Consider the following 22113-nt stretch of genomic DNA (forward strand, 5'->3'; position numbering starts at 1 on the left):
TGGGTCTCCTATTATCTTGCCAGATTAGGATTATAGGAAGAATATGCTAAAGATAAAGGCTTTGTTTTTCTGTTCCTAGCGGCTGAATCTTCAGAATACTCTTTCTTCACTAGTTGTCTCTGTACTAGTATTCTTAATTTCACACTCCTGCACCACTACCCGTGAAAATAGCAGAAAGACTGACAGAGTGACAGTCCAGCCTGATTACAGATATAGATGTATATCTATCAAACACTGCCACCTAAACCTAATTGACAGGTTTGACACAATGATTAAAATTGGAGAATTAATTGGCAAACTCTCCTAGTGCTTTGTTCACACTTGAAACCAAATACAGATCCTACGCCTTCTGGCAGGGCTGTGTAGTGGAGTTGGAGTCCATGTCGTCAGCCTTTCTGTTTGTGAGCAGCGCTCGCCAGACGCAGGGAGGAGAGCGACCCGTGTGAGCGGTGTCTGGCTGCGGACAGGCTGAGACCATAATTCAAGAGTGCAGACGCCCCCTTTATTTCAGGAGATGTTAATGCTGAAGCCCCTTGGTGGCAAATGAAGGTCCCACCCATCACTGGATCTGACCGATCCTTGCGTTGAACTGTTTTGCAATAGATGGAAGCTCTCTTGAGAGAGGAAGGAATATCTTACTGAGCTGGTCTTCAGAGACCACATGAATAACACTTTATTGCTCAGTAACTGGTTGTACTCCATGTAATGCGGCTTAGAAATGGGAAGAAAGTTTTTCTTTTGGTGGGGTTTTTTTATTTTTTTTTATTTTTTTTTAAATGGCTAACTTTCCTCTTCCCAAAATACTTTGCGTAGTTGGGGAATGTGACTTCAGGAGAATGGTTGAGAAGTGAGGGGGTTTGATAGCCTAAATTAGCCGTTAAAATGAGGAAAAGCAAATAGGCAACACTATTTCCATTTTAAGCATTGTCAGAGTAACAAGCATGCAGTCGAATTTCAGAAAGAATGCATGAATGTGAGGCTATTTGGGCAGCGGTAAAAATACTGAGAGAGAATTAATGGCAACAGAAATGAAGTTAGAAACACGCGTTGCCTTAGGAATAAAATGTTCAAAGTGTTCTGGGTACTTGGATTTCCAATTGGCATTCAAGCGAATGACTGAAGTTCCTCTTTCCTCTTTTGAGCTTTAAGTTTTGTGTGCATGCTCAAGAGTGTGCTAGGCTCAGAACAAATAGGAAGATGCGGTTTGTCTCGAGCAGCTTGCAGCCGGGGTCTGCTTTCCCACCCATGGGAAGTGAGTGGGGCTATCTGTGTTGGTCAGTGCGTATTTTCAAACTCCTATTGCTTGAAGTGTTTGGACTGGCACACGTTGCTGTCGTTGGGAAGCTGGTGGAATCTGATGAAGAGGACTAAGTTACAGCTGTATGAGTAGTTTAATAATCTGCACATCTTGATTGTCAATCAGAAGTCTATTCTTTTTAATAAGCTGTTGTTATCACAATAAATGTGTATACGAACTTGAAAATGGGAGAGCGGGAGATTTGGCAGGTTGGAAGGCCAGAGGACGTAGACAATAACATGAAGGCTGTGGTGGAAGCCTGCTGAGATACACAGCTCATCGTCAGTACCATCTTTTTTGCTCAGGGGTGTTCTTACACATAAACCACTCTGAGTCAGAGGAAAGGAGTGAATGCTTCTAAAAAATGTTTTGGTGTTTCTTTTGCAGAGAAAACAGGTGCCAAGTGACCTTTTGTTTCCCCTCTAGCTGTGGTCTGGTGGGAGCGTTCTCACTGAACACTGTGTCATGCTTCTTGTCTTGTTTTCTTGCTTTTCTTGAGGAATGCTAAAGCCTTGTGGAATTTATTGTTCTCCAATGTTATCGCTGACTGGAAGGGTGAGGAGGTTGCAAAATGAACAGAGGAGGATATGTACATTGAAACTGAAAGCTGAAACAGCAGCTCATGGAGGTACTTGAGCCAATCCAGCTGTGACTGACCCTGCGCAGCTGCAGGAGCATGCTTTACCTGCTAAATGTATGTCCATCGCTGGCAGGGATGGTGTGCCTTGTGCTGAAACCACGTGCTGCTCTGATCAGACTGCTCCTGGTTGTACAGCCAAGTTCCTTCAAGAGCTATGGTTTAGGATGCTAAAACTAGACCAGATTTGCCACAGAGTACTTGAGATTTTTTCATTTTTCAGATTCCAAGTGGTAATGCATTGTCGTAATGAGCTTTGGAAATACTAAATTAATTTTAAAAAAATCTTTTATATGTTAACTGTTTGAAGGGATGATAGTGTTGGTAATAATTTTGGAAAAAAAAAATCTCCTTTTTAGAACTTCTATTTTTGCATTTGTTGCAAAAATGTATCCCCGGACTTTGGAATTCCATGAATTAAAAGTTATGCTTTACAATCAAAGCATTCTGTGTACTCTCATTACTGTGCTTCATTAGCTTTAACACAGAGCCTTTCCCTACTCTCAGCTTGCTGAGCAGATCTGTGAAACAAGGAGGACTATCTATGTTGGGTCTCTCTGGCTGCATTGCCTTGCATTTGGAATCTCATGCTCAGGAAGTGATGTTCCCAATTCTCCTGACTTTTTTTCATCCTTAAGGAACACAGAGAAGAGAACAGGTAATGGGATACGTGACCCCAGTGTAACACACTGTCATGGGATGTGTGCTGCTTAGGAATAGGGCACCTGGGCTGAAACTGCTCCATGCCTGGAAAAGGACAGAAACTCTTCTCTTTGCTAAAAGTCTGCAGAATGCTAAATTTTGCCTTGCCTTGCTTCTTACAGCAGAGATTGGTGCTCGTAGTTTGTCTGTTTGAGGTTCTTGTGGTTACAGCTCGGCACAGGACAAGCATCTCTGCATGCTTTATAAATAAAGTTAGCATCTTCACACAGTTGGTGTGACAGCTGTGCCGTGGTGTATCTGCCTTCGCGCTGCACATCATGGAGTTTTCTTTCACCAAACTGGACATAGGGAGGCCGCTGAAACAGTCCAGCAGATCCATCTGTGGAATAACAGACCAAACTGAGGCGGCTGCCTGGAGCCATTTTCAGGTTTTTATTCATACTGTGATCTAAATGCTGCTCTGAGAGTTGAGTCAGAGTGATGGTGAATTCTGAAGTTGAATTCTCTGGAAGGGACGGATCTCCTTGAAAGGCATTTTTTTTCTAGGAGAAACCATTAACTTTCCTCTTTGGATGGGGTTACAGTAGGATGCCAAGTTAGTTTCTTGCTACTAGTACCGTATATCTGATAAGGGTGGGTTAATTTGCTTACAGGGATTAGGGAGTGGATTTCCCTCCCTGAGATTTCCCTTCTTAAAGCTGGGAGTGTGTGTGAATGCATGTGAACCTGTGAATAATGAACTGTCTCATGTGGTACTTATTTTATATGCATGTGTTCATGTTAAAGCATGTAAATTGTGGAAGAGTAGGGTGTGGGGTAGCTAGAAGCCCTGTAAAAAGGCCATGTTTGCTCTGCTTTGACGTGAACATAACTTGAGAAGTTTAGAGGTTGTACATTTAGGCAAAGCAGAAGGTGCCTCGTTGTGCTGGCATCGTGGTCCGGACAGCACACCGCGTTCCTTCCTGATGGGAGCCCTCCAGGAGGAGAGGTCCCTGATGTACCCATGTCGTCGTTCTGCTCTCGACAGCTGCAAGACTGTCTGATATAAGGATTTGTCTGTATGCAAATATGTGCTGGCTTAGTTACGTGGCTTCCCTTTCTGCAGAGTACATACATCCTCTTTTTGAGCGAATGATATTACATTGGTTTAAGGGTGATTTATGTTGCTGGAAGTCAGGCTTTTATTCTGTGTAGTTTGAATATTTTTTTTTCCCTCTCCCTCAGCCCCCAGTTGCCCTTAACCACTTTTTTCTTAGTTCCTGGAGCACAACCCTTAGAAGTTCTTTACTATTTTTGTAACTTTATACTATTGCCCTTTTGCTGTTCTCCCTCTAGTGCCTCTTTAATTGGCTAATAGTGACATAATTTAAACTGAAGCTTAGTCTGGTCTGGCTGAATTGGTTTCAAATAGTACCTTATGCTAAACCAGAGCAAATATGCAGATACACAAACCTTACGTGCCCTATTCCATGCGTATTATCTACTGGTTTAACTTGCTGCTTGCTAGGGTTTTACAATTTTCTTCCTCTAACGTGGTTTCTACTTCTTCCCTTCAAAATACAGTTAAACTAGTTCAGTTTGCAAGTGGCAGCTTCTGTGTACATGACTGGTTTGTCCAGCGCTGGAGGAATATCTCCCGATACCAATCTAAAAGCAAGATAATACTAAACGAGGCTTTGTAGTAGTTTTCTGGTATTTTTCTCCTCTGTGCCTCTGAGGAAGTGGGCTTGTATTGCTTTGATAACATTCACTGGTAGCTCTACAGACTGAAAGTCACAAGAGCAAATCTTTGCAAGATAGAAAGAAGCAGATACCTCTGACCCAAATCTGTGGCTGTGTATGATTTTTTGGAAAATGTTGTAAATCTAACCTTTCGTACTGCAGATATAAAACACACTCTGTTTTCCTTGTAAACCATACTGGAACCTGGTGCCAAATAGTCAGGCTGATATTAAAGATCTTGTTTACACTGTAGTATTCGGTGTATCACAGTTTAGAAAATATTTTTTAAGTTTTGTGGAAACATTAACTTCTGAAGTGCTGTGTGGAATGGATGGTTATGGAATTTGAGTGTTGTTGGAGTAACCAAATTTAAAAAAAAAGGTAATTTTAGGTTAAATCTGGGGCTAGTAATAAGCTGGCTTGGACAATTAATTTGGATTTAGAGTTGCTTAATTTCTCTTGGCATTTGTAAATCCCAAACTGACTTGTGGAATGTTCTTGATTGAAAAAGATTTTATTGAAAACATGTGTGACTTGTGTTTTTGAGGGCAACAATAGTTGATGAACACAGTAGCATTTGTATATAAATGGAGGTAGACAAGAAAACCTATTGTAATATCAATTTTTGTGGCATCATTTGTTAGCATGTCTTCTGTTTTAGAACAAATAGGTTATAGGGGAAGGAAATTCTGTTATGTGAAATGATCGTTAGCTGTTCTAAATGATATTTTAAATTCATAACGCTGACAAAGCTTGAATATAAATCACTATTTTTCAAACTAAAATCAGAATTATTAATTAGGAGTAGACCTCAAATTCATGGAACTTCTGCTAACTCTTCAGAGTAAAATAAAGCACTGGCAAGAGTATCCATTTCTTATCATTTGGCTAAGTATGTATTTACATTAGAAAAATGTATTCAGCAGAACTGCCAGAACTTCTGAAATGAAGCTGATTCGGAAATGAGAAATGAAGAGTGGTACTGAATCTGTCTCGTGTTAAGAGACTGATTTCCACCGAATTAAAAACCTGTGTTGCTACAAAAATGTGTAACTGTTGTAATGGAAAATATTAATAACACTTAATGGTAATATGCTCTTTGGAACCTATTTTTAGTTATCTCTATGTTCAACGAGACTAAACGTTTGGTTTTTTTTTTTTTTTGACTCATTGCAGGACCAGTTTGACAACTTAGAAAAACACACGCAATGGGGTATTGATGTTCTCGAAAAATACATCAAGTTTGTAAAAGAAAGAACAGAGATTGAACTGAGCTATGCAAAGCAGCTTAGGTAAGTTGATATAAAAAGTCCTGAACTCTGAATTGCACCTGTTCAGGGCCTGCAATCATCTGTAAGTTTACTTTCAGTGGTGGTAATTTGTTTGGCTTATTTATAATAATGGCTTTTAGAGAATAGCTTTAATTTAGAGAATGGAAAGCTAAAGTGAATTTAAGATCCTGTTTTAGTACCTCTGCTGAAAATTATATGCTTTGCAAAAAGAAAGGTGATTTAGGTGGCTGAGTAGCGTACTAGGGCTTACTCACGATTTACGCGTGATTAATGGCTCAGGCTGTGAGGATAGCATTGTAATGCTTTCCATGAAATTAGGACTGCTGCATATAAATGCTGAAGGGCTTAAGAATTCAGCAGAATAATGATCATTTGTTGGAGTTTAGGGTTTCTTTTCATAAGACAGGCTCTTTTTGCACATGTATTGGAGAAACTGCAGGTCATAAAGTCAGAACCGGCCCTTGGAAATTTTGTCTGTGTAGTCAGCGAGGTTGCCACTTGAAATTTGAATTTTGACAATTTTATAATCTTGCCACTGTTCTTGTGATGTGTTCCTGAACAGAACAGAGATCCTGTGAATGCATCTCAAATAGCTAAGTTACTGGAAATTCCTGCTGGGTACTTTCTACATGTCTGGTTCAACCATCAGGTTGTAGGTAAAGAGACGAGCGTATGTGAACCAGCCCCAGGAAGCATATTCCTTGAGGTCAGATCCCAGTGTAGATGGGAAGGTAAGGGGTTCCAAGAACCCTCCCACAATGAGTAACTCTTACTCTGCTTTTCCAAGTAGGGTAGAAAAGATGAGAGGTGAACAGGGGTTAGAAGGGAGTACAACACGCTGACAGTCCTGCTGCTGCGGAGAGAGGCTGTGGTGCAATATTGTTGGCAGCCACTGCTGTCCAGGGTGGTAAACTGGAGCTGGTGGAGCAAACTGGGGAGAGGAGCACAGGACTAATCCTTCCTAACAGCTCCAGTAACTCCATACCTTTTTTTCACATGACTATAATATATACTAGGACTTTTTCCATCTATTCAGTATTTATAGAGGTTGAGATCTGAGGTTCTAGTTGATCTGTATATATCTAAAGCACAATGTCTATTAAAAAAAATTACTCTGAATATTTGACGTTTGTGTTAGAATGGATTTGAGATGCACAATGGCCTGTTATTTATGAGGAGCTGGTAGTTGATAAAGCCCTGCCTTTATAGTTAAGTGCTTTCTCAGGGGAGTGCCACAAGGATTCCCCAGGGTTTCTGCTGTAGACAAGCAGGAAATAGAAAATAACTTGTGCAGGAACAAATTGCTCACATCCTATGGAGATGAGAAGTGATTGAATTACAGAGGCCAAGTGAGCTGGAAGAAAGAGAGCATGACTGGAGTGGGAAAACCCAGCAGAGTATCTGTGTAAGCAGGCCTGTCTTGAGAAGAACCACACACTAGACTCATTTTCTTAGGATGATAAATTCCAGGTGTAAAGAGCATAATTATGAAAATAAACACACCAACAAAATGTTTAAGGGAAGTGGGAGATAGTTTTACCTGTGACTATCTAGAAACTGTGAACTCCTGAGTTTTATTTGCTATTCTGTCCTAGACTTCCAGAACAAACTTGGTCAATATATTTCTTCTGCCTGTATTTTAATTCACCATGCATAGCTGCGTTTGTCTCCCCCAGCCACGGGTATGATTTGAGGACAAATACATTCATCCCTCAAACACAATGTTGTTTGGAGTCATCTAAGAAGCTGGAGGTATAAAAGAAGAAACAAAAATGTAGACTTGTCAACTGTTGAGATAGAACAGTGCTGGACATTAGAAAAAATAGTAAAGCATGCATCTGCTTTTAATAAGTCTCCTCAAGCCTGGTGCAAACCTTTTCTTGAATCACATCCATTTGGTGTAAAAGGGCTGCAGCATGTCACTGCATGTCCTAACATGCAGATGTACTATTAAAAAGAGACAAGTTAACATATGATACTCCTATGGATTTAACTCAGTTTTATTTATAGTCTAAGTAAAGCTGCTAAACTTTATTTTCTTTTGTTAAACTTGTGTTTTCTGCTTGGTCTCTGGGCTCCCTAGCTAGCTAGTCTTCCTGTCTGCGAATATATATGAAATATTTTGATTTAAATGTATTAAGTTAGATCTACCTACTTGCAGGATGCATCAAATTTTATCTGGTTACACCAGTGGAAGAAACTCACCGGTGTCACACACCTTACACATCCTGCCTGCGCTATTCGAGTCCCGCTTGTACCATTTACAATCAGTCCTGGTTTGAGAGTCCAGTTCAGAAGTGACATGATTGTGTTCTTAATAATTGTGGAGTCATTGAACTGGACTGGGATGGAAGGGAAGCAGAAACTGGGATAGAGCATTCACTTTTCCTGCGTGTTGTTTGAACTCCCATTGGATGGGACATGCTGGACGCTGTGCTCTCAGTGCTGAAGTGGTGTTGTCCTCCTTCCCTAGACACTGCTTACCTTACAGCACATGTGCTCTGAGCAGCAAAATGTGGTCAAAAGCCTTGCTGATGTGACAATGGATAGATAGCCTTGAGGAAGACCTACTGGAAAAAAAAAAACGCTGAAAATATCAAGATAATCTGAGAATCAGGAACCTCTTTGGATGATAAATGTGAGAGAAAGAGCAAGCTGTCAGAGAAATGGAAATACGGGAGCAGAGAAACAAGCTGCAAAGGCATTAAAAATGATGCAGAGTGAAGGGCAAATAGAAATGTGGATCAGAGACAGGCGCACAGGCTAGCGCTGAATCTTCCCAGAATTGCTGTTTTACTGGTAGTCTTTATTCTTATGTATTAATTCTCTCTTTAATTACTGTTATCTAACAAGTGTCACTGCTTCATAAGCTTGAACAAGGGAGGTGCCGGTGTTCTGGTCAAGACACAGCATGATTGCATGCTGAACTTCAACATGTGAGAGGCGTCTTGATTCTTAACCGGATTCAGTATTGTTTCTGGATTCAGTATCATTTCTAGGTTTGTCCTGGTTAAAACCCTATATACGTCTTTGATGAAAAAAGAAGGGGGGGAAAAAAATCAAAGAACTCAAATATATAGACTCTATATTTTGTGTTTTATAAAGTACATAGAAAATAATAAAGTTTTTAACCCAGATGCTAATCCTTGTTACATGCTTTCAGAATCTTTTCTTCTGTAAAAGCATACTGTTAGGATTTTTTTTTTTCCCCTATCTCTGTAGCATTTCTACACCTTTGGTTTGCAAGAAGACAGTAGCTGTGTATGTCAGAATTAACTGGGCAGCATGACAGTGCAGGGAGATGTGCGTTTTGAGTGTATGTGAAAATGCTTTAGTAGTGTAGTCTTCTGGCATGGTTTTTTTTTTTGTGGTTTTTCCTTCCCTCTTTAAGCAGGTGTGTGCAGGGAGGCATTCCCACGGAATATGAAGAGTGCTCTAAGACTCACAGTAATCATGCAGAACAGTTTGCAGAATTCTTGCCATGCTGGTAGTCTTTAGTTAAGGCTGCTGTATGCAGAACTAGAGGAAAGTTCATTGTTTCACAGCATCCTCTTTTCAGAGAAGGCAGAGACTGGAAAGGAGGTGCTCATTTGGATTCCTTCCCACAGGGATACTTAAATTTTGAGAAACACATGTTTGTCTGTGCAAATCTGTGACAGTTCTGGCTACTACTCTGTTTGGGCAGATGCTTCCTAATTCCTTAAGGAGAACAAAAGGAATAAGAAATGTGAGATGAGGCCCTGCTGTCTCCCAGTTAGCAGTAAAAACGGCATGCATCAGGGAGTGGGTTACACCTGAAAAAGCAGGTTTCTTTCAAATGCGTGCGTTCTGGGAGTCCTCCAAATAGTTTGGCACGGGTAGATCAATGAAACTTGGTAGTCCTTTGGACAATGATTCAATTAATACTGCTTGTATGTTGTTATTCATCACTGAAACAGCCTTGTAGAGCTAAACCAGGTCGCTTCCATTGCGCAGTAGGGTAACAGAGGCTACAGGTAGGCATCTGGTAATAGGGCTGAGTTTAGAACAGAGGAGATCCCAGCACTGCAGCACTGAAAAGGTCTTGAAATTGCTCAGTGAGATCTGTCAGTTCTCTGGTTTGCACCGCTTAAAAGATGCGTTGTGCTACAGTGCAGTATGCATAACGATGTTGAGCTTTTTGGTATCAGCAAGGTGTGGCCGGTGTCAGGAGGACAGCACAGGTTCACTGGGCTCTTGGTGTGCCGCTGGAGAGGGGTGCTCAGTCGCCACTTTCAGGACAAGGGAAGCTATATACTAACTGTCAAATGTGCTAACAGAGTTGTGTTCTAATTTCTTATTCAAGATATGATCTCTTGAAGAGCATATCAATATTTTAAAATTAAATCATTAGTTGAACGTGGAGTAATGAGAGATGCAAGCATCCGTGCTAATTGAGATAATCAAATTTCACATTTCCCCTAGCATCAGTTGATAATCATGAAGTGATCCCCCTTTTGTCATCTTGGTGCAGCTTCCCACAGCTTAATGAAGATTTTTCTCTTCCTTGGAAGTGCCCTGCTAAAGGCAGGCAAATTTGCCTGGCCATGAGTGTCATCTGCAGCAAATCACACTTCAACAAGCCAGCCCACCTTTGGGTGCGGAGCAGCACCTTCTGCTGGGTGGAGTTTATAAAGCATGTCTGTGTGTCTAAGCACCAGTATTTTACTGTAAAAGGGTCTCTCCTTTAGCTCAGGTGAAGGAGACTTGTGCATCAGCAGAACTGGAACCTCAGGTGTATTGACTTCATTAATTTAATTTATTAACTTCTTGGTTACAGATCTGCTACTTGATTGTGGTTATAGAGACTGGAGCACTGTGTGGCCCGTTCTAGTGGTGCTATAGCGCAATCAAAGCCTAATCGCAGTCATACTTCTGAGAAGGTGTCTAGTCACAGCAAATAAAAACTGAAACCCCACAGAATGCGTCTGCATGCAAATGTTATGCAGTTCTTGTAAAGGAGATTTGAAATTTAATCTTTATATGTGTATTCTTAATTGTAGGAATCTTTCAAAGAAATACCAACCCAAAAAGAACTCCAAAGAAGAGGAAGAATACAGGTATGTTCATGATCCACTGCTGGGTGAGCATGCGTTGATGGAGGAGGGGGGAAAAGTTTGGGTTACGAACTAGGATTTGGCTTGTAAACCAAATATTTTAAAGTCTAGTGACAGAATATAAAGATCATGCATGCAGAAAGTGCATACTAAGGAGTGGATTTTCAGAGTTTGGATTTGGTGTGTAACTACTCAATTCCCTTTATGTTATGATTTCTGGATGCCTGATTTTAGGGGTTGGTTTTGTGTGGTTTGGTTTTTTTAACGTACCTTAAAACCTTTAATCCAGGCTGCATGATCTTGGCTGTTTGAAGTGAATGACCAAACTCTTAACTACTTTCAGCAGGAACAGAAACAGAATGACACTGGAGCAGTCTAAGTGTTAAATTACTCAAATGAACTGACAGCACAGATTAGTAATTTACTAAAGGGATAATGTTATAAGTCCAGAGAGAAACCACTGGCTCTTGAAGAGGAAGCAGAAGGATGTAGTTTGCACTCCCAGTATCCTGGGATGGATCAAAGCATGACTTGCTCCTGTTGAAGGATGTTGCGTGGCCTCAGCTCTCTGCTGTTGGTTCACGTGTTCAGTCTATCTCTCGGGTGGCAGGGCCCTAATGCAGATAGCAACCGCAGCATCAAAGCTCCTTAACTGAGCGACACTGCGGACATGCATAAAGGTGATGTTACACCATGTGTCATTAGGAACATTCCTGCCCTTGATGAGATTAAAGATATTCTTTAAAGAGACCTTTCTAGAGGAGGAGGCTATAAGCCACAGCGAGGACCTTTTCCTTAGAGCACGCTGACTCTGAAGTTTCTCAACGTTGGTGTTTTGTAATGCATTAGCTTTGAAGGAAAGCATTGCAGGCTCTGACCCTGCAGCCTTGTGTTGCTGGAAGCTGCTCTGCCTCCCGAGAGCCCAGCAGCAGACTCAAACCCTTGACCTTGAAATTTGAAACATTTCATATGAGTTTGGATATGGGTTGGACTGCTGGACTGATTGTATTAATTTAGATTTTTGGGTCAACCCCCCAAGCTGCTGCATGCATTTACTCTAGTGGCTAGTACTAACAGGGAGAACAGCCTTCTCATTTTCTTTTAAATTTATTTTTAGTAGCATTGTTTGGGAATCAGTTATTTATGCCATTGTTTTCTGACATTCTGATGTTTACATGAGAAAGCTTACATTACCAGCACATCAGCTATTTTGGTCTGGACCCAGGATTAGGAATATATCAGCCTTTGGGTAGCTGTACCATAAAAGGGTATTTTTGAGGTTATTACAACGGGTTTTGACACATCTTTCATTGCTGGAAAAGGATATTGGAGTTAAAAGATTCATGTGATGTGGCACAGAAGATTCTGTGTATCCTTTGCCCTTTTAAATATAGTGTTCACCTCGGTATAGTTTCCTCATGTCTCTAAATAATGTCTGGAGATTTGTCATGCGACCTTTGGGTGCCTCGGACACTGTCTAAAAGGGATCTGTTTTCAAGCTTATTGTCAGTCTGTAGTTCTGTGGCTTTGATCCCTTATCTTTTGCAACTGGGATTGCTCTTGAGGCACCACAACTTGACTGTGAATGTGACTGCTTGTATTGGACTAGATTTTTAGTCTCTTTTTTTTTTTTCCCAAGTTTCTTTTTTCTGTTTTTTTCTCAGATGCCTTTTCATCCCTACTTGTACCACTCCTCTCTAAATCTCTCTCTCTTTGCTTTTTCAGCTTTAGGTGATGTTTTCAGTGGAGACCACTACCATTTAATATAAGTAGTTTTTCCAGTACGTACAAGTGCAGTGCTTCAAAGCCGCTGTTTCACAGCTGACCAGCACAGCCAGCTGGGGTATTGAAATGCAGCTCTGTTGGCTCTGTGGTGCCTGTGCTAGTGACATAATCTGCTGTTTTGAAATCGTGTGCACAGATGTTCATTTCTTCCTTTTAATAATACACGGAATGTTGTATTGGGGATTATTTTATAAGAAAAACCTTGTGATGGAAGGTACTAAAAATGTGGCTTGACAATGAACATCTGCTTAGTCAACTCACTGCCTTGTGGAAAACTTAATAAACTGCAGCTGATTTAAATCCAATTTACACCACGAAAAGTTTTCTTTTCTGCACTATGCTAGCCAAAAAGTTGGTTATGTGGATAGGATTTTGCCAGGTAGGGTACACTGACTGCACTGAATTGTAGAACGTGAAAGAGTACAACTGGAAATGTTTGGTCGATGGTGATTAGAGTAGTGAACTCCCAGAGCTGTGCTGATAAAAAAACCTGGCACTCTAAAGCTGTGATACTTTAAGAGCCAGTGTCAAACTATCTAAATGGAGATTAACTTATCAGACAAGGGTCAGTTTGTGGGATAGGCTTCCTTTAGAGAAGTACCATCAAGTGAATCTGTGCTAATCCATATTCAGTCTTGTGTAGCAACACTAAAAGCCTGAGAAGGATACAACCTCCCTTTGCAGTGTGTCTTTCTGAAAGGTAAGGGACTAAAAGCAAAATGCATTTTTATCCTCTGCAGGTACACATCAACTAGAGCCTTCCTAGCCACTTTAAATGAAATGAATGACTATGCCGGACAGCATGAGGTCATTTCAGAGAACATGACCTCTCTTATCACTGGAGAGTTAACACGCTACGTGCAGGAGCTGAAACAAGAGAGGAAATCGGTAACTGATCACTTTTTATTATTCACAATTAATTGCTATTTAAGGTGGGTAGTTAGTGGTATCGGAGTTCAATGTTTTCTTTATAGTTTTCAAAATTTTCTTTATAGCTAATAAACATGAGCTTTGCTAATGAACCAAGCATTAGAAAAGTGGGTTACGTGCCCTGGCCAAGTCACTGAACCATTTGAATCAAATGTTATAAAATCAGACAGCAATGCCTTCAGGAGAATCCCTGCTAAATAAGGTCAGAGACCCATCTGTGCTTAAGGCTCTGTTAGCCAAAGCTTGTTTAGGGAAGAGTCCAGAAGCGCTGTGTAAAGCCTGAAATAAACAGAAACTGTATTACTGTACTGTATTTTAGGAACCTAAGATTAAGTACTCAAAGCTGATGAGTTTGTGTCACCAGCTCTGAAAGACATATAATTGAGATGTGATTTCTTCCTTGCCTTGAACCCTTTTGTCCCTGGGATGTATAGGCATGAAATAGTGATTCCAAGGATTATTGTTACAAATATTTGTAACACAAATATAAAATGACTAAGCAAAGGGCAAGGGAGCATCAGGGCACTATATTTAATTTCCAGACTGCTGGTCCGTTATGGAGAGTGCAGAAGTACTTTTGTTCAGTCCAGCAAAACTTGCACGTTTATAAATAGTCCCACTGAAGTGTTGAAGTGCTGTGCAGGAGGATCAGAGTGCTGGAAATTAAAGTACAGTGTTGGGATGGTAAGTCGAACAACAGAGGAAATGAATATATAAGCATACTTTTAATTTGCAGAATGGTGTGTGATCTTTCAGGGACTTAATATTTTGGCAGTAACATGGGGGGATTTTTCACAAACAGCTGTGATTAGAATGTTTTCTCAGCCACTTCCATGACCTTTTATTCAGCATGGACTCTGTACAATAAGCAGAGTGGAAAAAAAAATCAGCATTCTAGTATGGCTTTTTTTCTGTCACTTCTAATGTTTTTACCTAATTTTTCAATTATATGAGTGTATAAGGTGACTGGAATATGTTAGACATTTTAAATACGATGAAAGAGGCTTTCCTGTCTGTCTTGTAAAGAACGTGAGCAGTAACTGTATTGCTTTTTGTTGTGTTTGTACAACATCACTTTTGTAGTAAGTATGGCTCATGTAAGTAATGGGTGAATGACAGGAAAATTATTGATTGTAATATTGTTCAAGTGATAACAGCATGGGAACCGCAAAAACCAACTGACAGTGTATTTACCTGCTGTTGCTGATAATTCTTAGCCTTTCACAGAAAACAGTTGTCAGTCGTGGGTGATTGTTTTGTTCTTGCAACATGAGTATAAACTGTATGAATTATGAATCCTTGTCCGATTCCTGTAGATTTCTCATTTATAAGCAAATGGTATTGAAGGCTTCTGCCTTCAGGCATTTTTCATTCATGGCTTCTCTGACTTCATACCACCGTAAACCAGAAATGCATCAGTCCTGCTGGGATCTGCGGAAGGGGAAGGTGGTGGTTGTGTAAATATTAGAGGGCTGATGCTTTGGCAAAACCTCTTATGATACGAATTGATGAATGGCTTGTCCACAGTCTTGTGTCGTTTGAATTAAGTCATTCAGGTGTCCAAATACCTGTGAAATGGTGATTCCAGTGATTTCAGTATGACTGATAAATAAGCACCCTTCCTCTTTTTGTTGTAATTTCACACCTGGAAGATGGAAATGGTACACAGAGGTGTCGTAAGTGTAAATATGTGAAAGGTGAACTCAAGTACAGCATACAGTGGTCAGACAGATATATCGGACTTAAGAGCATGTTTCCAAAGGAAACACCTTTGATATGCAATAGGAATTGTGCATCTCATAGAGTCGTGGGGGATGAGTGGGGTGGTCTTCAAACATGTGGAATCTGCATGCCTGCATTACTGTCTTTTCATGATTATTTAACTCTGATTAAAGTGGAATTACACCAGCAGATGACTGAGGTCACACGATAATAAATCATACTGCTTTTCCTTGACAAGTGCAAGCCCATAGACTATAAGCAGCGCAGAACCTGACAGTATATAAAGCCTTACATTGGTTTTATGCTGCATAAAATGCAATTGGCATGGAATTACTATGTTGGATTTGTTTGACTACTGTGAAATATGTGCTCGATGGCTGCGTATGTCGTGTTTTCCTATGTAAGATAGGTGCTACTGGTGAAAATAGGGGAAGAAGCAGCTAATGAAAAACAAGCAGGACAGTCTGGAGGTTGGACAAGTGGGATGATTTTCAAATTCACGGTGGTTTGGCACTGTTGTTCAAAAGACAGATACTTCCTCTTTCCTCTGGCCTGATTTGGAGCTCAGGAGAGTTCTGGGTTACCCTTGTTTTTACAGATCACATGCTTTGCGGCATGATGGTTTTTGATCATCAGAAAGTGGTAAGAAAAATCAGGCAAATACACAAGTTCCACAAAAAGAGTATCTTCAGTAATAAAGGTCAATCAGTGCATTAAACTTTATCATATTACACATTCCACTTCCATAGAATAGCCCGCATGAATGTTATCTCTGTACCAGATGAGTTATTTTGCCCTCACAGTCACTTAAGTTTCACATGGGGCTTTTCATACAGCATGTGTGCGTGTAAGAGGGAGAGCTCCTCGCGCTGTTTCAGTTCTTTCTAGCTGTGAAACTCTTTATAGTACAGTTCCTCACCTCAACTTCTTCTTGGATTGTCTTGATCTTAGTGTGTCCATGCTCTCATGTGAGTAATTCTCATCTTCAGCCGGGATCTGGCTAGCTGCTTCAAAGCTGAAATTTCAGTTCTGCCCTGCATGTGAAGGTCATACCCCATCCTCCTTCCTTTTGAGATGATTGAGGCCAGATGCATGTGACTGAATTCCTCTTCACTGTACGAAGACCTCTGTCACCAAAACACCCAAATCAATTAGGGATCGCCTCTCAGAATGGGTCAGGGAAAGAACTAGCTTCTGTGCTCATTCTTTGTGCCACCCCAATTTCACCAAAACCTTACTTTGGGGTAGCTGTGGAAAGGTGCCAGGTTAGAGCTGGAGGCCCTGCAATATTACAAAATTGGGTCATCTTCTTGCTTGTCTGTGACAAAAGAAAAGGAGATGATCCCAGTGATGTCAAGAGTGGTGTTTGAACTTTGCTTCACGAGTACTAAAGATTCTTTCCAGGATGGCGATGTACTCGAGACTTCTACCCCCAGCCATTGTGGCTGTTGTGACAGCAGCTCCTAAGCAGACCAGTTATGCTCCATATGAGAGCATGATCACCAGTATTTTGGTGAAAAAGCAGGGAATCTGCTTTTCCATATTGCTCTGTCAGGTTACTCAGCATGCTTTGTTCTATTTAAAAACAAAATTATCTAGACACTGGTGTTTTTTGTTACTCACTTTTTGGGTGATAACCTAAGAGGACTTCTGACAAAACGTGTAGCCAGGGTGGCCCAAACATTGAGAATTCCTTTTTTTTTTTTTTGTTTTTTTGTTTTTGTTTTTCCCCTCTTAAATCTTCACAGGAGATAGGTTGCTTTAGGTGTTCTCTCAGCTATAGCTGATGGAAAACCCTCAATACTGTAGTTTGTTTGGATAGAAACCTGGGAATTAATTCCTGGGACAATTCTGATTTAGATCTGTGGTCACAAACTAGGTCTGACTTGCAATCTCCCTTGGCAGCAGCTGCTCTGTGCAGCCATTGCTCATGTCTGCTTTGCTAAAAATATATTTGGGAGTCATGAACTATCCCTCTTGTTACTGCTGCTGCTTTCACCCCTACCTCCACCTCCCCTTGGGGGTAGGCTGGCTCCATACAATCAAGCATGAAAGTCAAGGACAAGCCGAGAGCTTTGCTGCAGACTGAAATGGTGCAGCAGTGGGATTCTGTGGTTGGGAGGGAATTTATCTGATGTCAATACGTTCTATTTTGTGTCAGGGTAGAAGGGGAACAGGGAATGAATGCATCCTTATGGTACTGTGAGAGCAAAAATGGTCTGGTTCTTCATGGTGGAGCGTGTGTGCCCTCCCGGTGTGCATTCGCACAGGGGGTGCGCATGTCAGAGAACTTTCTGTTTCTTGGAGACTCTCAGGTGTTGATGAAAAGTAAATAATTGGGGGAATTCTGCCACATTCATTCATTCTGAATAGTGCACTGTTCTGCAAATAGTTCTGTGGTTTTCAACAGAATTTCTCACGGCGTAATGCACCGTGCAAGCGCGAGACAGGATGGCAGAGTATGGCGCTGTCAAGTGCACAGTGGGTTCTTCCGTGTTGCGTTGTGGATGTGCCTCAAGGTCTCTGTGTGTTTGGAGCACAGCTGTGCTTTGTGCTGCAGAGCGACAGAGAGACGTTGCTGCCTTCCAGAAAGGACAAACTAACGGCAAAGCGGGTAGGAGGAAGAGGAAGAGAGAGACAGTGAAAGGAAGTGATTTGCCAAATTTCAAACTTTGGGTTGATGAGATTGAAACTGAGCTTTCCCCACCTCTCATTCTGTGACTAACTCACTTCCAGCTTACTGCACAGCTGGGCTTTTAAGGACATGACTAGTCCCCAAGGATGGATTTGAGAGTGGGGTACGTGGTCTCCAACCAACCTGTCCATACCTGTGTTTGTGCTCGCTGAATCCAGGGCCTTCTGGCCTGCTGCCGTGAAGCCAGGTGGTTCAGCAGGACCGCTGGAAGAACTGGCCAGTGGAGCAGAGTGCTCGCAAGGATCCCTGTAGCTTTGCTCCCGTGGAGTTGTCCTGGTAAGCTGTAGGAGTGCAGTGCAGCTCTGCTGGGAGAGGAGCACAATGCACAGTTGTCTCTGCCCAAGAAGTTCTGAGATATGATTCCCAGTATAAGAACTTAATCTGTCATAAGTAGCATGAAGTGACAATTTACCATAAATAGTACTGCCATGATGTCTTTTAGGTTGCTATTTCTCTTACCATCCTTCTGTTGTCACATCTCTCAGCAGCCAGTCTTGTACAGCTGATCTGGTCTTTGACGGAGAAACTTCGGTCTTAGTGGTGTGTAACTGGAGCTCCTTTGGAAGGCACCACTTCAGGAGGAGACAATTTCAGTCGAATTAACATCAATTTGATCAGATAGTCACATAGCCTGGTTCAGGTTTGACCTCGCTGATAGGTGCATGTTAAGAATAACATTCACATGGAAGGTTGCAAGGAGAAGGGAGTTGTGCCACGGTATTAAGATGAACGTGTGTGAAGGCAGTCATGTGTCTCATATCAACGTTCACGGGACTGTCTTCTGCTACTCTCGTTACACATGAGAGCGATAAGACCTCAAGAGTATGTTGCTATTCTTGGAAACCGAGGTTTCTTTTGAGGAGACTGTTTCCTGTCTTTGGAGCCAGGAGAAGAGAAACGTTTGACAAGGCTTTTTGTGAATTGAGCTGGGAAAACTGAGGAAAAAATAATGTTCTCTGATTTGCATCTCTATTATGCTTTAATCACTGGGTGTTATTTTAGGAATCACTTGTAACAAAAGTGGAGATAGAATCTGAATTGGACGAGGAAGTACTGCATCGCTAGGACTGTGTTTATATTGACTGTCAAGAAGAGCTGAGAGTGCCAGTTATAGAAGTCAAAGGCAACTCTTTTTTCAGTGTGTTGTATTATCTAGTTTGAAAACAGAAAAGAGAATGAAGCAACCTTGTCATATATATTTTTTGAAAATTTTTAAATAGGATGTTGTCAAATGAACCATATGCTATGCATGTAAATTAACTAAGATTATTTTTCTGACTATTTCTAATACAAACAGACTGGAGACGTGCAAATCTTAAGTTTAACCATGCAATCAATTGCTGTTTACTTTCTATCCTGGTACAGCCTCTCTTAAAATGTTTCACAGGGTCAGTTTTCGATACAGCACAAGCAGCCCTGTTGTCATGCTGGTAGTCTACATGTTTCAGGCAATTCTTTCACTTGAAACCACACAGGAATTCCTCAGCAAAATTATTAGAGTGTATTGTCCTTCATGAGATGCTTTTAACTGAATCTTGCTTTTCTACCACTCCTCTCAAAAGGTCAGAAAGAAGATGAAGCATCTTCTACCAAGTTTTTGTTGTCAGCTCTGTGAGCCGTGTGGCTGTGTAAACCCTCTTGCATACCAAGCAAGTTTTGCGAAAATATCCTGCTGCTACGTATTGTACTAGTGCTGGCAGAAACAAGTGCTGCATTGTAGGTAGCTCGCTCGCTGCTCTCAGTGTTTTGATCAACATGGGTGAAATCTGAGCCGAACAAAAGTCAATGAGAGTTTTGTCTTTGATTGCGTAGCAGCCAGGATTTCTCCCCAGCTGTTACGAACACAGTCAGCGTGGTAACGAGGAGAGCACACCGGTTGGTAGGACTTGATTTAGAAAGGAAAACACTCCAGTGGACACTGTGTCTTTTTATGTGGCTTTCCTGCTCTTCCTAAAACTCTTTGCTGTAGCTGAGTATTCCTTGAACTGGGAGTCTTTAGAATATAATGAATGCTTTTTAAAAAGTTGATGTAATCCCCAGACTTCCTATAAGCAACATAATACTGTGCTGAAAATCTTTTGTGAGGTCCCAATAATCTAGGTTTTAGGTGTCTTGTCCTGTGATCATAGGTATGGATGGAGACCTGCACTCAAAATGTGGCCAACTAGGGATTGTTCAGAGCGCCCTGAGACATCCTCACTGCCTTGTGCTTTAACACAAGGGAATACGGGCAGTTGTGGTCGTGTAGCCAGTATGGTTTGGGTTTGGGTAATGCTGCTCTGTTTTAAGCTGTTCAGTACGGCTAATGCTTGGATAAAATATTTTTCAGGGATTTCTTAAAGTTGGCATGGTGATTTCTAGCCTAAGACTCCAAAGTATAGATTAAAAGGTGATTTAGGGAGATCGAGTAGGGAACATGAATAAAACCCAGACTCCTACTTTACCATGTTTTTGATGTGAGCTTCAAATGCTGTGGATATGGCTGAAGAGTCTGGGGGAAATAACGGCATGTGAACAACCAGCACCGCTGCTGCAAGCGTCTCGCTGGCGCACCTGAGGTGTGATCCGTAAATCTTGCTCGTGATCTGAGTTGTTAAAATAGAAAGCCTGATTAGGGTGCATAAGTTTGGGGGCAAAAATTAATGTTCTGTATTGTATCAACTGCTCTAAATTCATCCCTGTGCTGCTGAAATGTGTGTGATTAATTAAGAATGGTAGATTTGCTAAATAATTTATGTTCCCATTTGCCGAATCATCAGATGTAGAATAACCAATTATTTCACTTGATTTAAAAAAATTCTTTAAATTAGAACTTGTATCTTGAAATCTTATCAAGGAAGAGTTGATCTTTAAGTTATTTTTACTAAATTTTGGAGGAGGGGAAAAGCTTTAAAAAAAAACCAAAAAAAACCAAAAAAAAAACCAACCCACTTGCTGTTTAAGAAGATTGTAAAGGAAATGAGTTTGCGGAAGTTGAAGATCGTACGGGGTTTGAGGAAACTGAAGGCTTCCTGTATGACTTTGAGCAGATCACTTAACCGTGCTGTCTCAGTTTTCTTACCCGTAAAATGGCGACAGTGAAGAAATACAGATCATTGGAAGATCCCACGTAGTTGCGTCACATAAAAAAATTAATTTTTAGAAGACTGAAATCATTCTCTGAGGGCAAAAGATCTGCCAAAGCAGAAGTGCTCTCAATACCTATCGCATCTGTTATCATGTGTAGCTCTGTCTCTCAGGACGAGGATATGTATGGGGTAATACAACAAGAATTGGGGGTTGTAAATATATTTAGAAAATGATTCCACTTAAAAGCTATATTGCAGTGAAATCTCCAAAATTGATGCACCCATATTTATCAGTCGCTTGACATTGGTTCCTGTTTCACTATTTAATAATCGTCAGTAACGTCTACTTTATATCTCAGTACTCCATTTTTGCCAAAAAAAAGAGATTCTGAAAAAAACCTAACAACTCACAACCACAAAATATAGCAAAATCTGAACAAGATTCAGCCATACGGCTCGGGCTTATTGCTTCTCTCGTATGTACTTATAGCAGCTTGTAGAGTTTATTTCACAGAGAAGAAAAATTTGGAAATAACAGGGATGGCTTGTGTAAAACTAAAATTATGTTACTGATTAACTACGAAGTGGTTTAAAAATACGAGCTCAGGGTAGTCCTGTTATCTGATATGCTTTTGATTCAGCCCCTATAGACAATTATGTTCTGTTAAATTAAGCCAGCATCTTGTTTTCCCAAGGTTTGTGGGTCACTGCCGGTGCTAGGTTTCATCCAGGCCAGCTGTTCCCAAATCACGTCCCTTCCTGCACTCCAGCAAAGTCGGAGCCGGTGACGAGGGAAGCGCACAAACAAAGGCTGGTGGGGGCTGGAAGTGCAGTATGACGACAGGCCGAGTAACTTTACTTACTTCACCGTTAAAGATTTTCACATTTTTCCATGCTCATTAGCAAAATATTGAAAAAGACAGTGTTAAATTACAGTTGCTCCTTGGGACTGTTTCCCTAAACTCTTATTACAAAAGCAAGCCTGCAATGAGGAGCGTTTCAAAGGGCCCTGGCAGGGAAGAGGCAGTATCTGTCACGGGCAGAGTTGAAAGGAAATGGGGATTGTGAGCACGGGCTGAGCCTGGAGGAGAGCAGGCTCTGGGGAGACCTTATAGCGGCCTTCCAGTACCTCAAGGGGGCCCACAGGAAAGATGGGGAGAAACTTTTTAGCAGGGCCTGTTGTGAAAGGACGAGGGGTAATGGTTTTAAAGTAGAGGGAGACAGATT

At 41.1% G+C, this 22113-nt stretch overlaps 1 protein-coding gene across 25 annotated transcripts in view; it reads left to right on the forward strand.

Moving 5' to 3' along the window:
- The window catches only part of FNBP1 (formin binding protein 1), a 95454-nt gene that overhangs the window by 25699 nt on the left and 47642 nt on the right, over positions 1-22113 (forward strand). For all 25 annotated transcript variants that reach the window (XM_086763521.1, XM_086763520.1, XM_086763522.1 and 22 more), the window contains exons 2-4: positions 5496-5611; positions 10633-10689; positions 13212-13359. In XM_086763521.1, coding sequence (XP_086619647.1) covers positions 5496-5611; positions 10633-10689; positions 13212-13359 — 321 coding nt within the window. The remainder of the gene's footprint in view (positions 1-5495; positions 5612-10632; positions 10690-13211; positions 13360-22113) is intronic.

Source organism: Chlamydotis macqueenii, chromosome 20 (assembly GCF_036417535.1).
Source record: "Chlamydotis macqueenii isolate bChlMac1 chromosome 20, bChlMac1.mat, whole genome shotgun sequence".
Lineage (NCBI taxonomy): Eukaryota > Metazoa > Chordata > Aves > Otidiformes > Otididae > Chlamydotis > Chlamydotis macqueenii.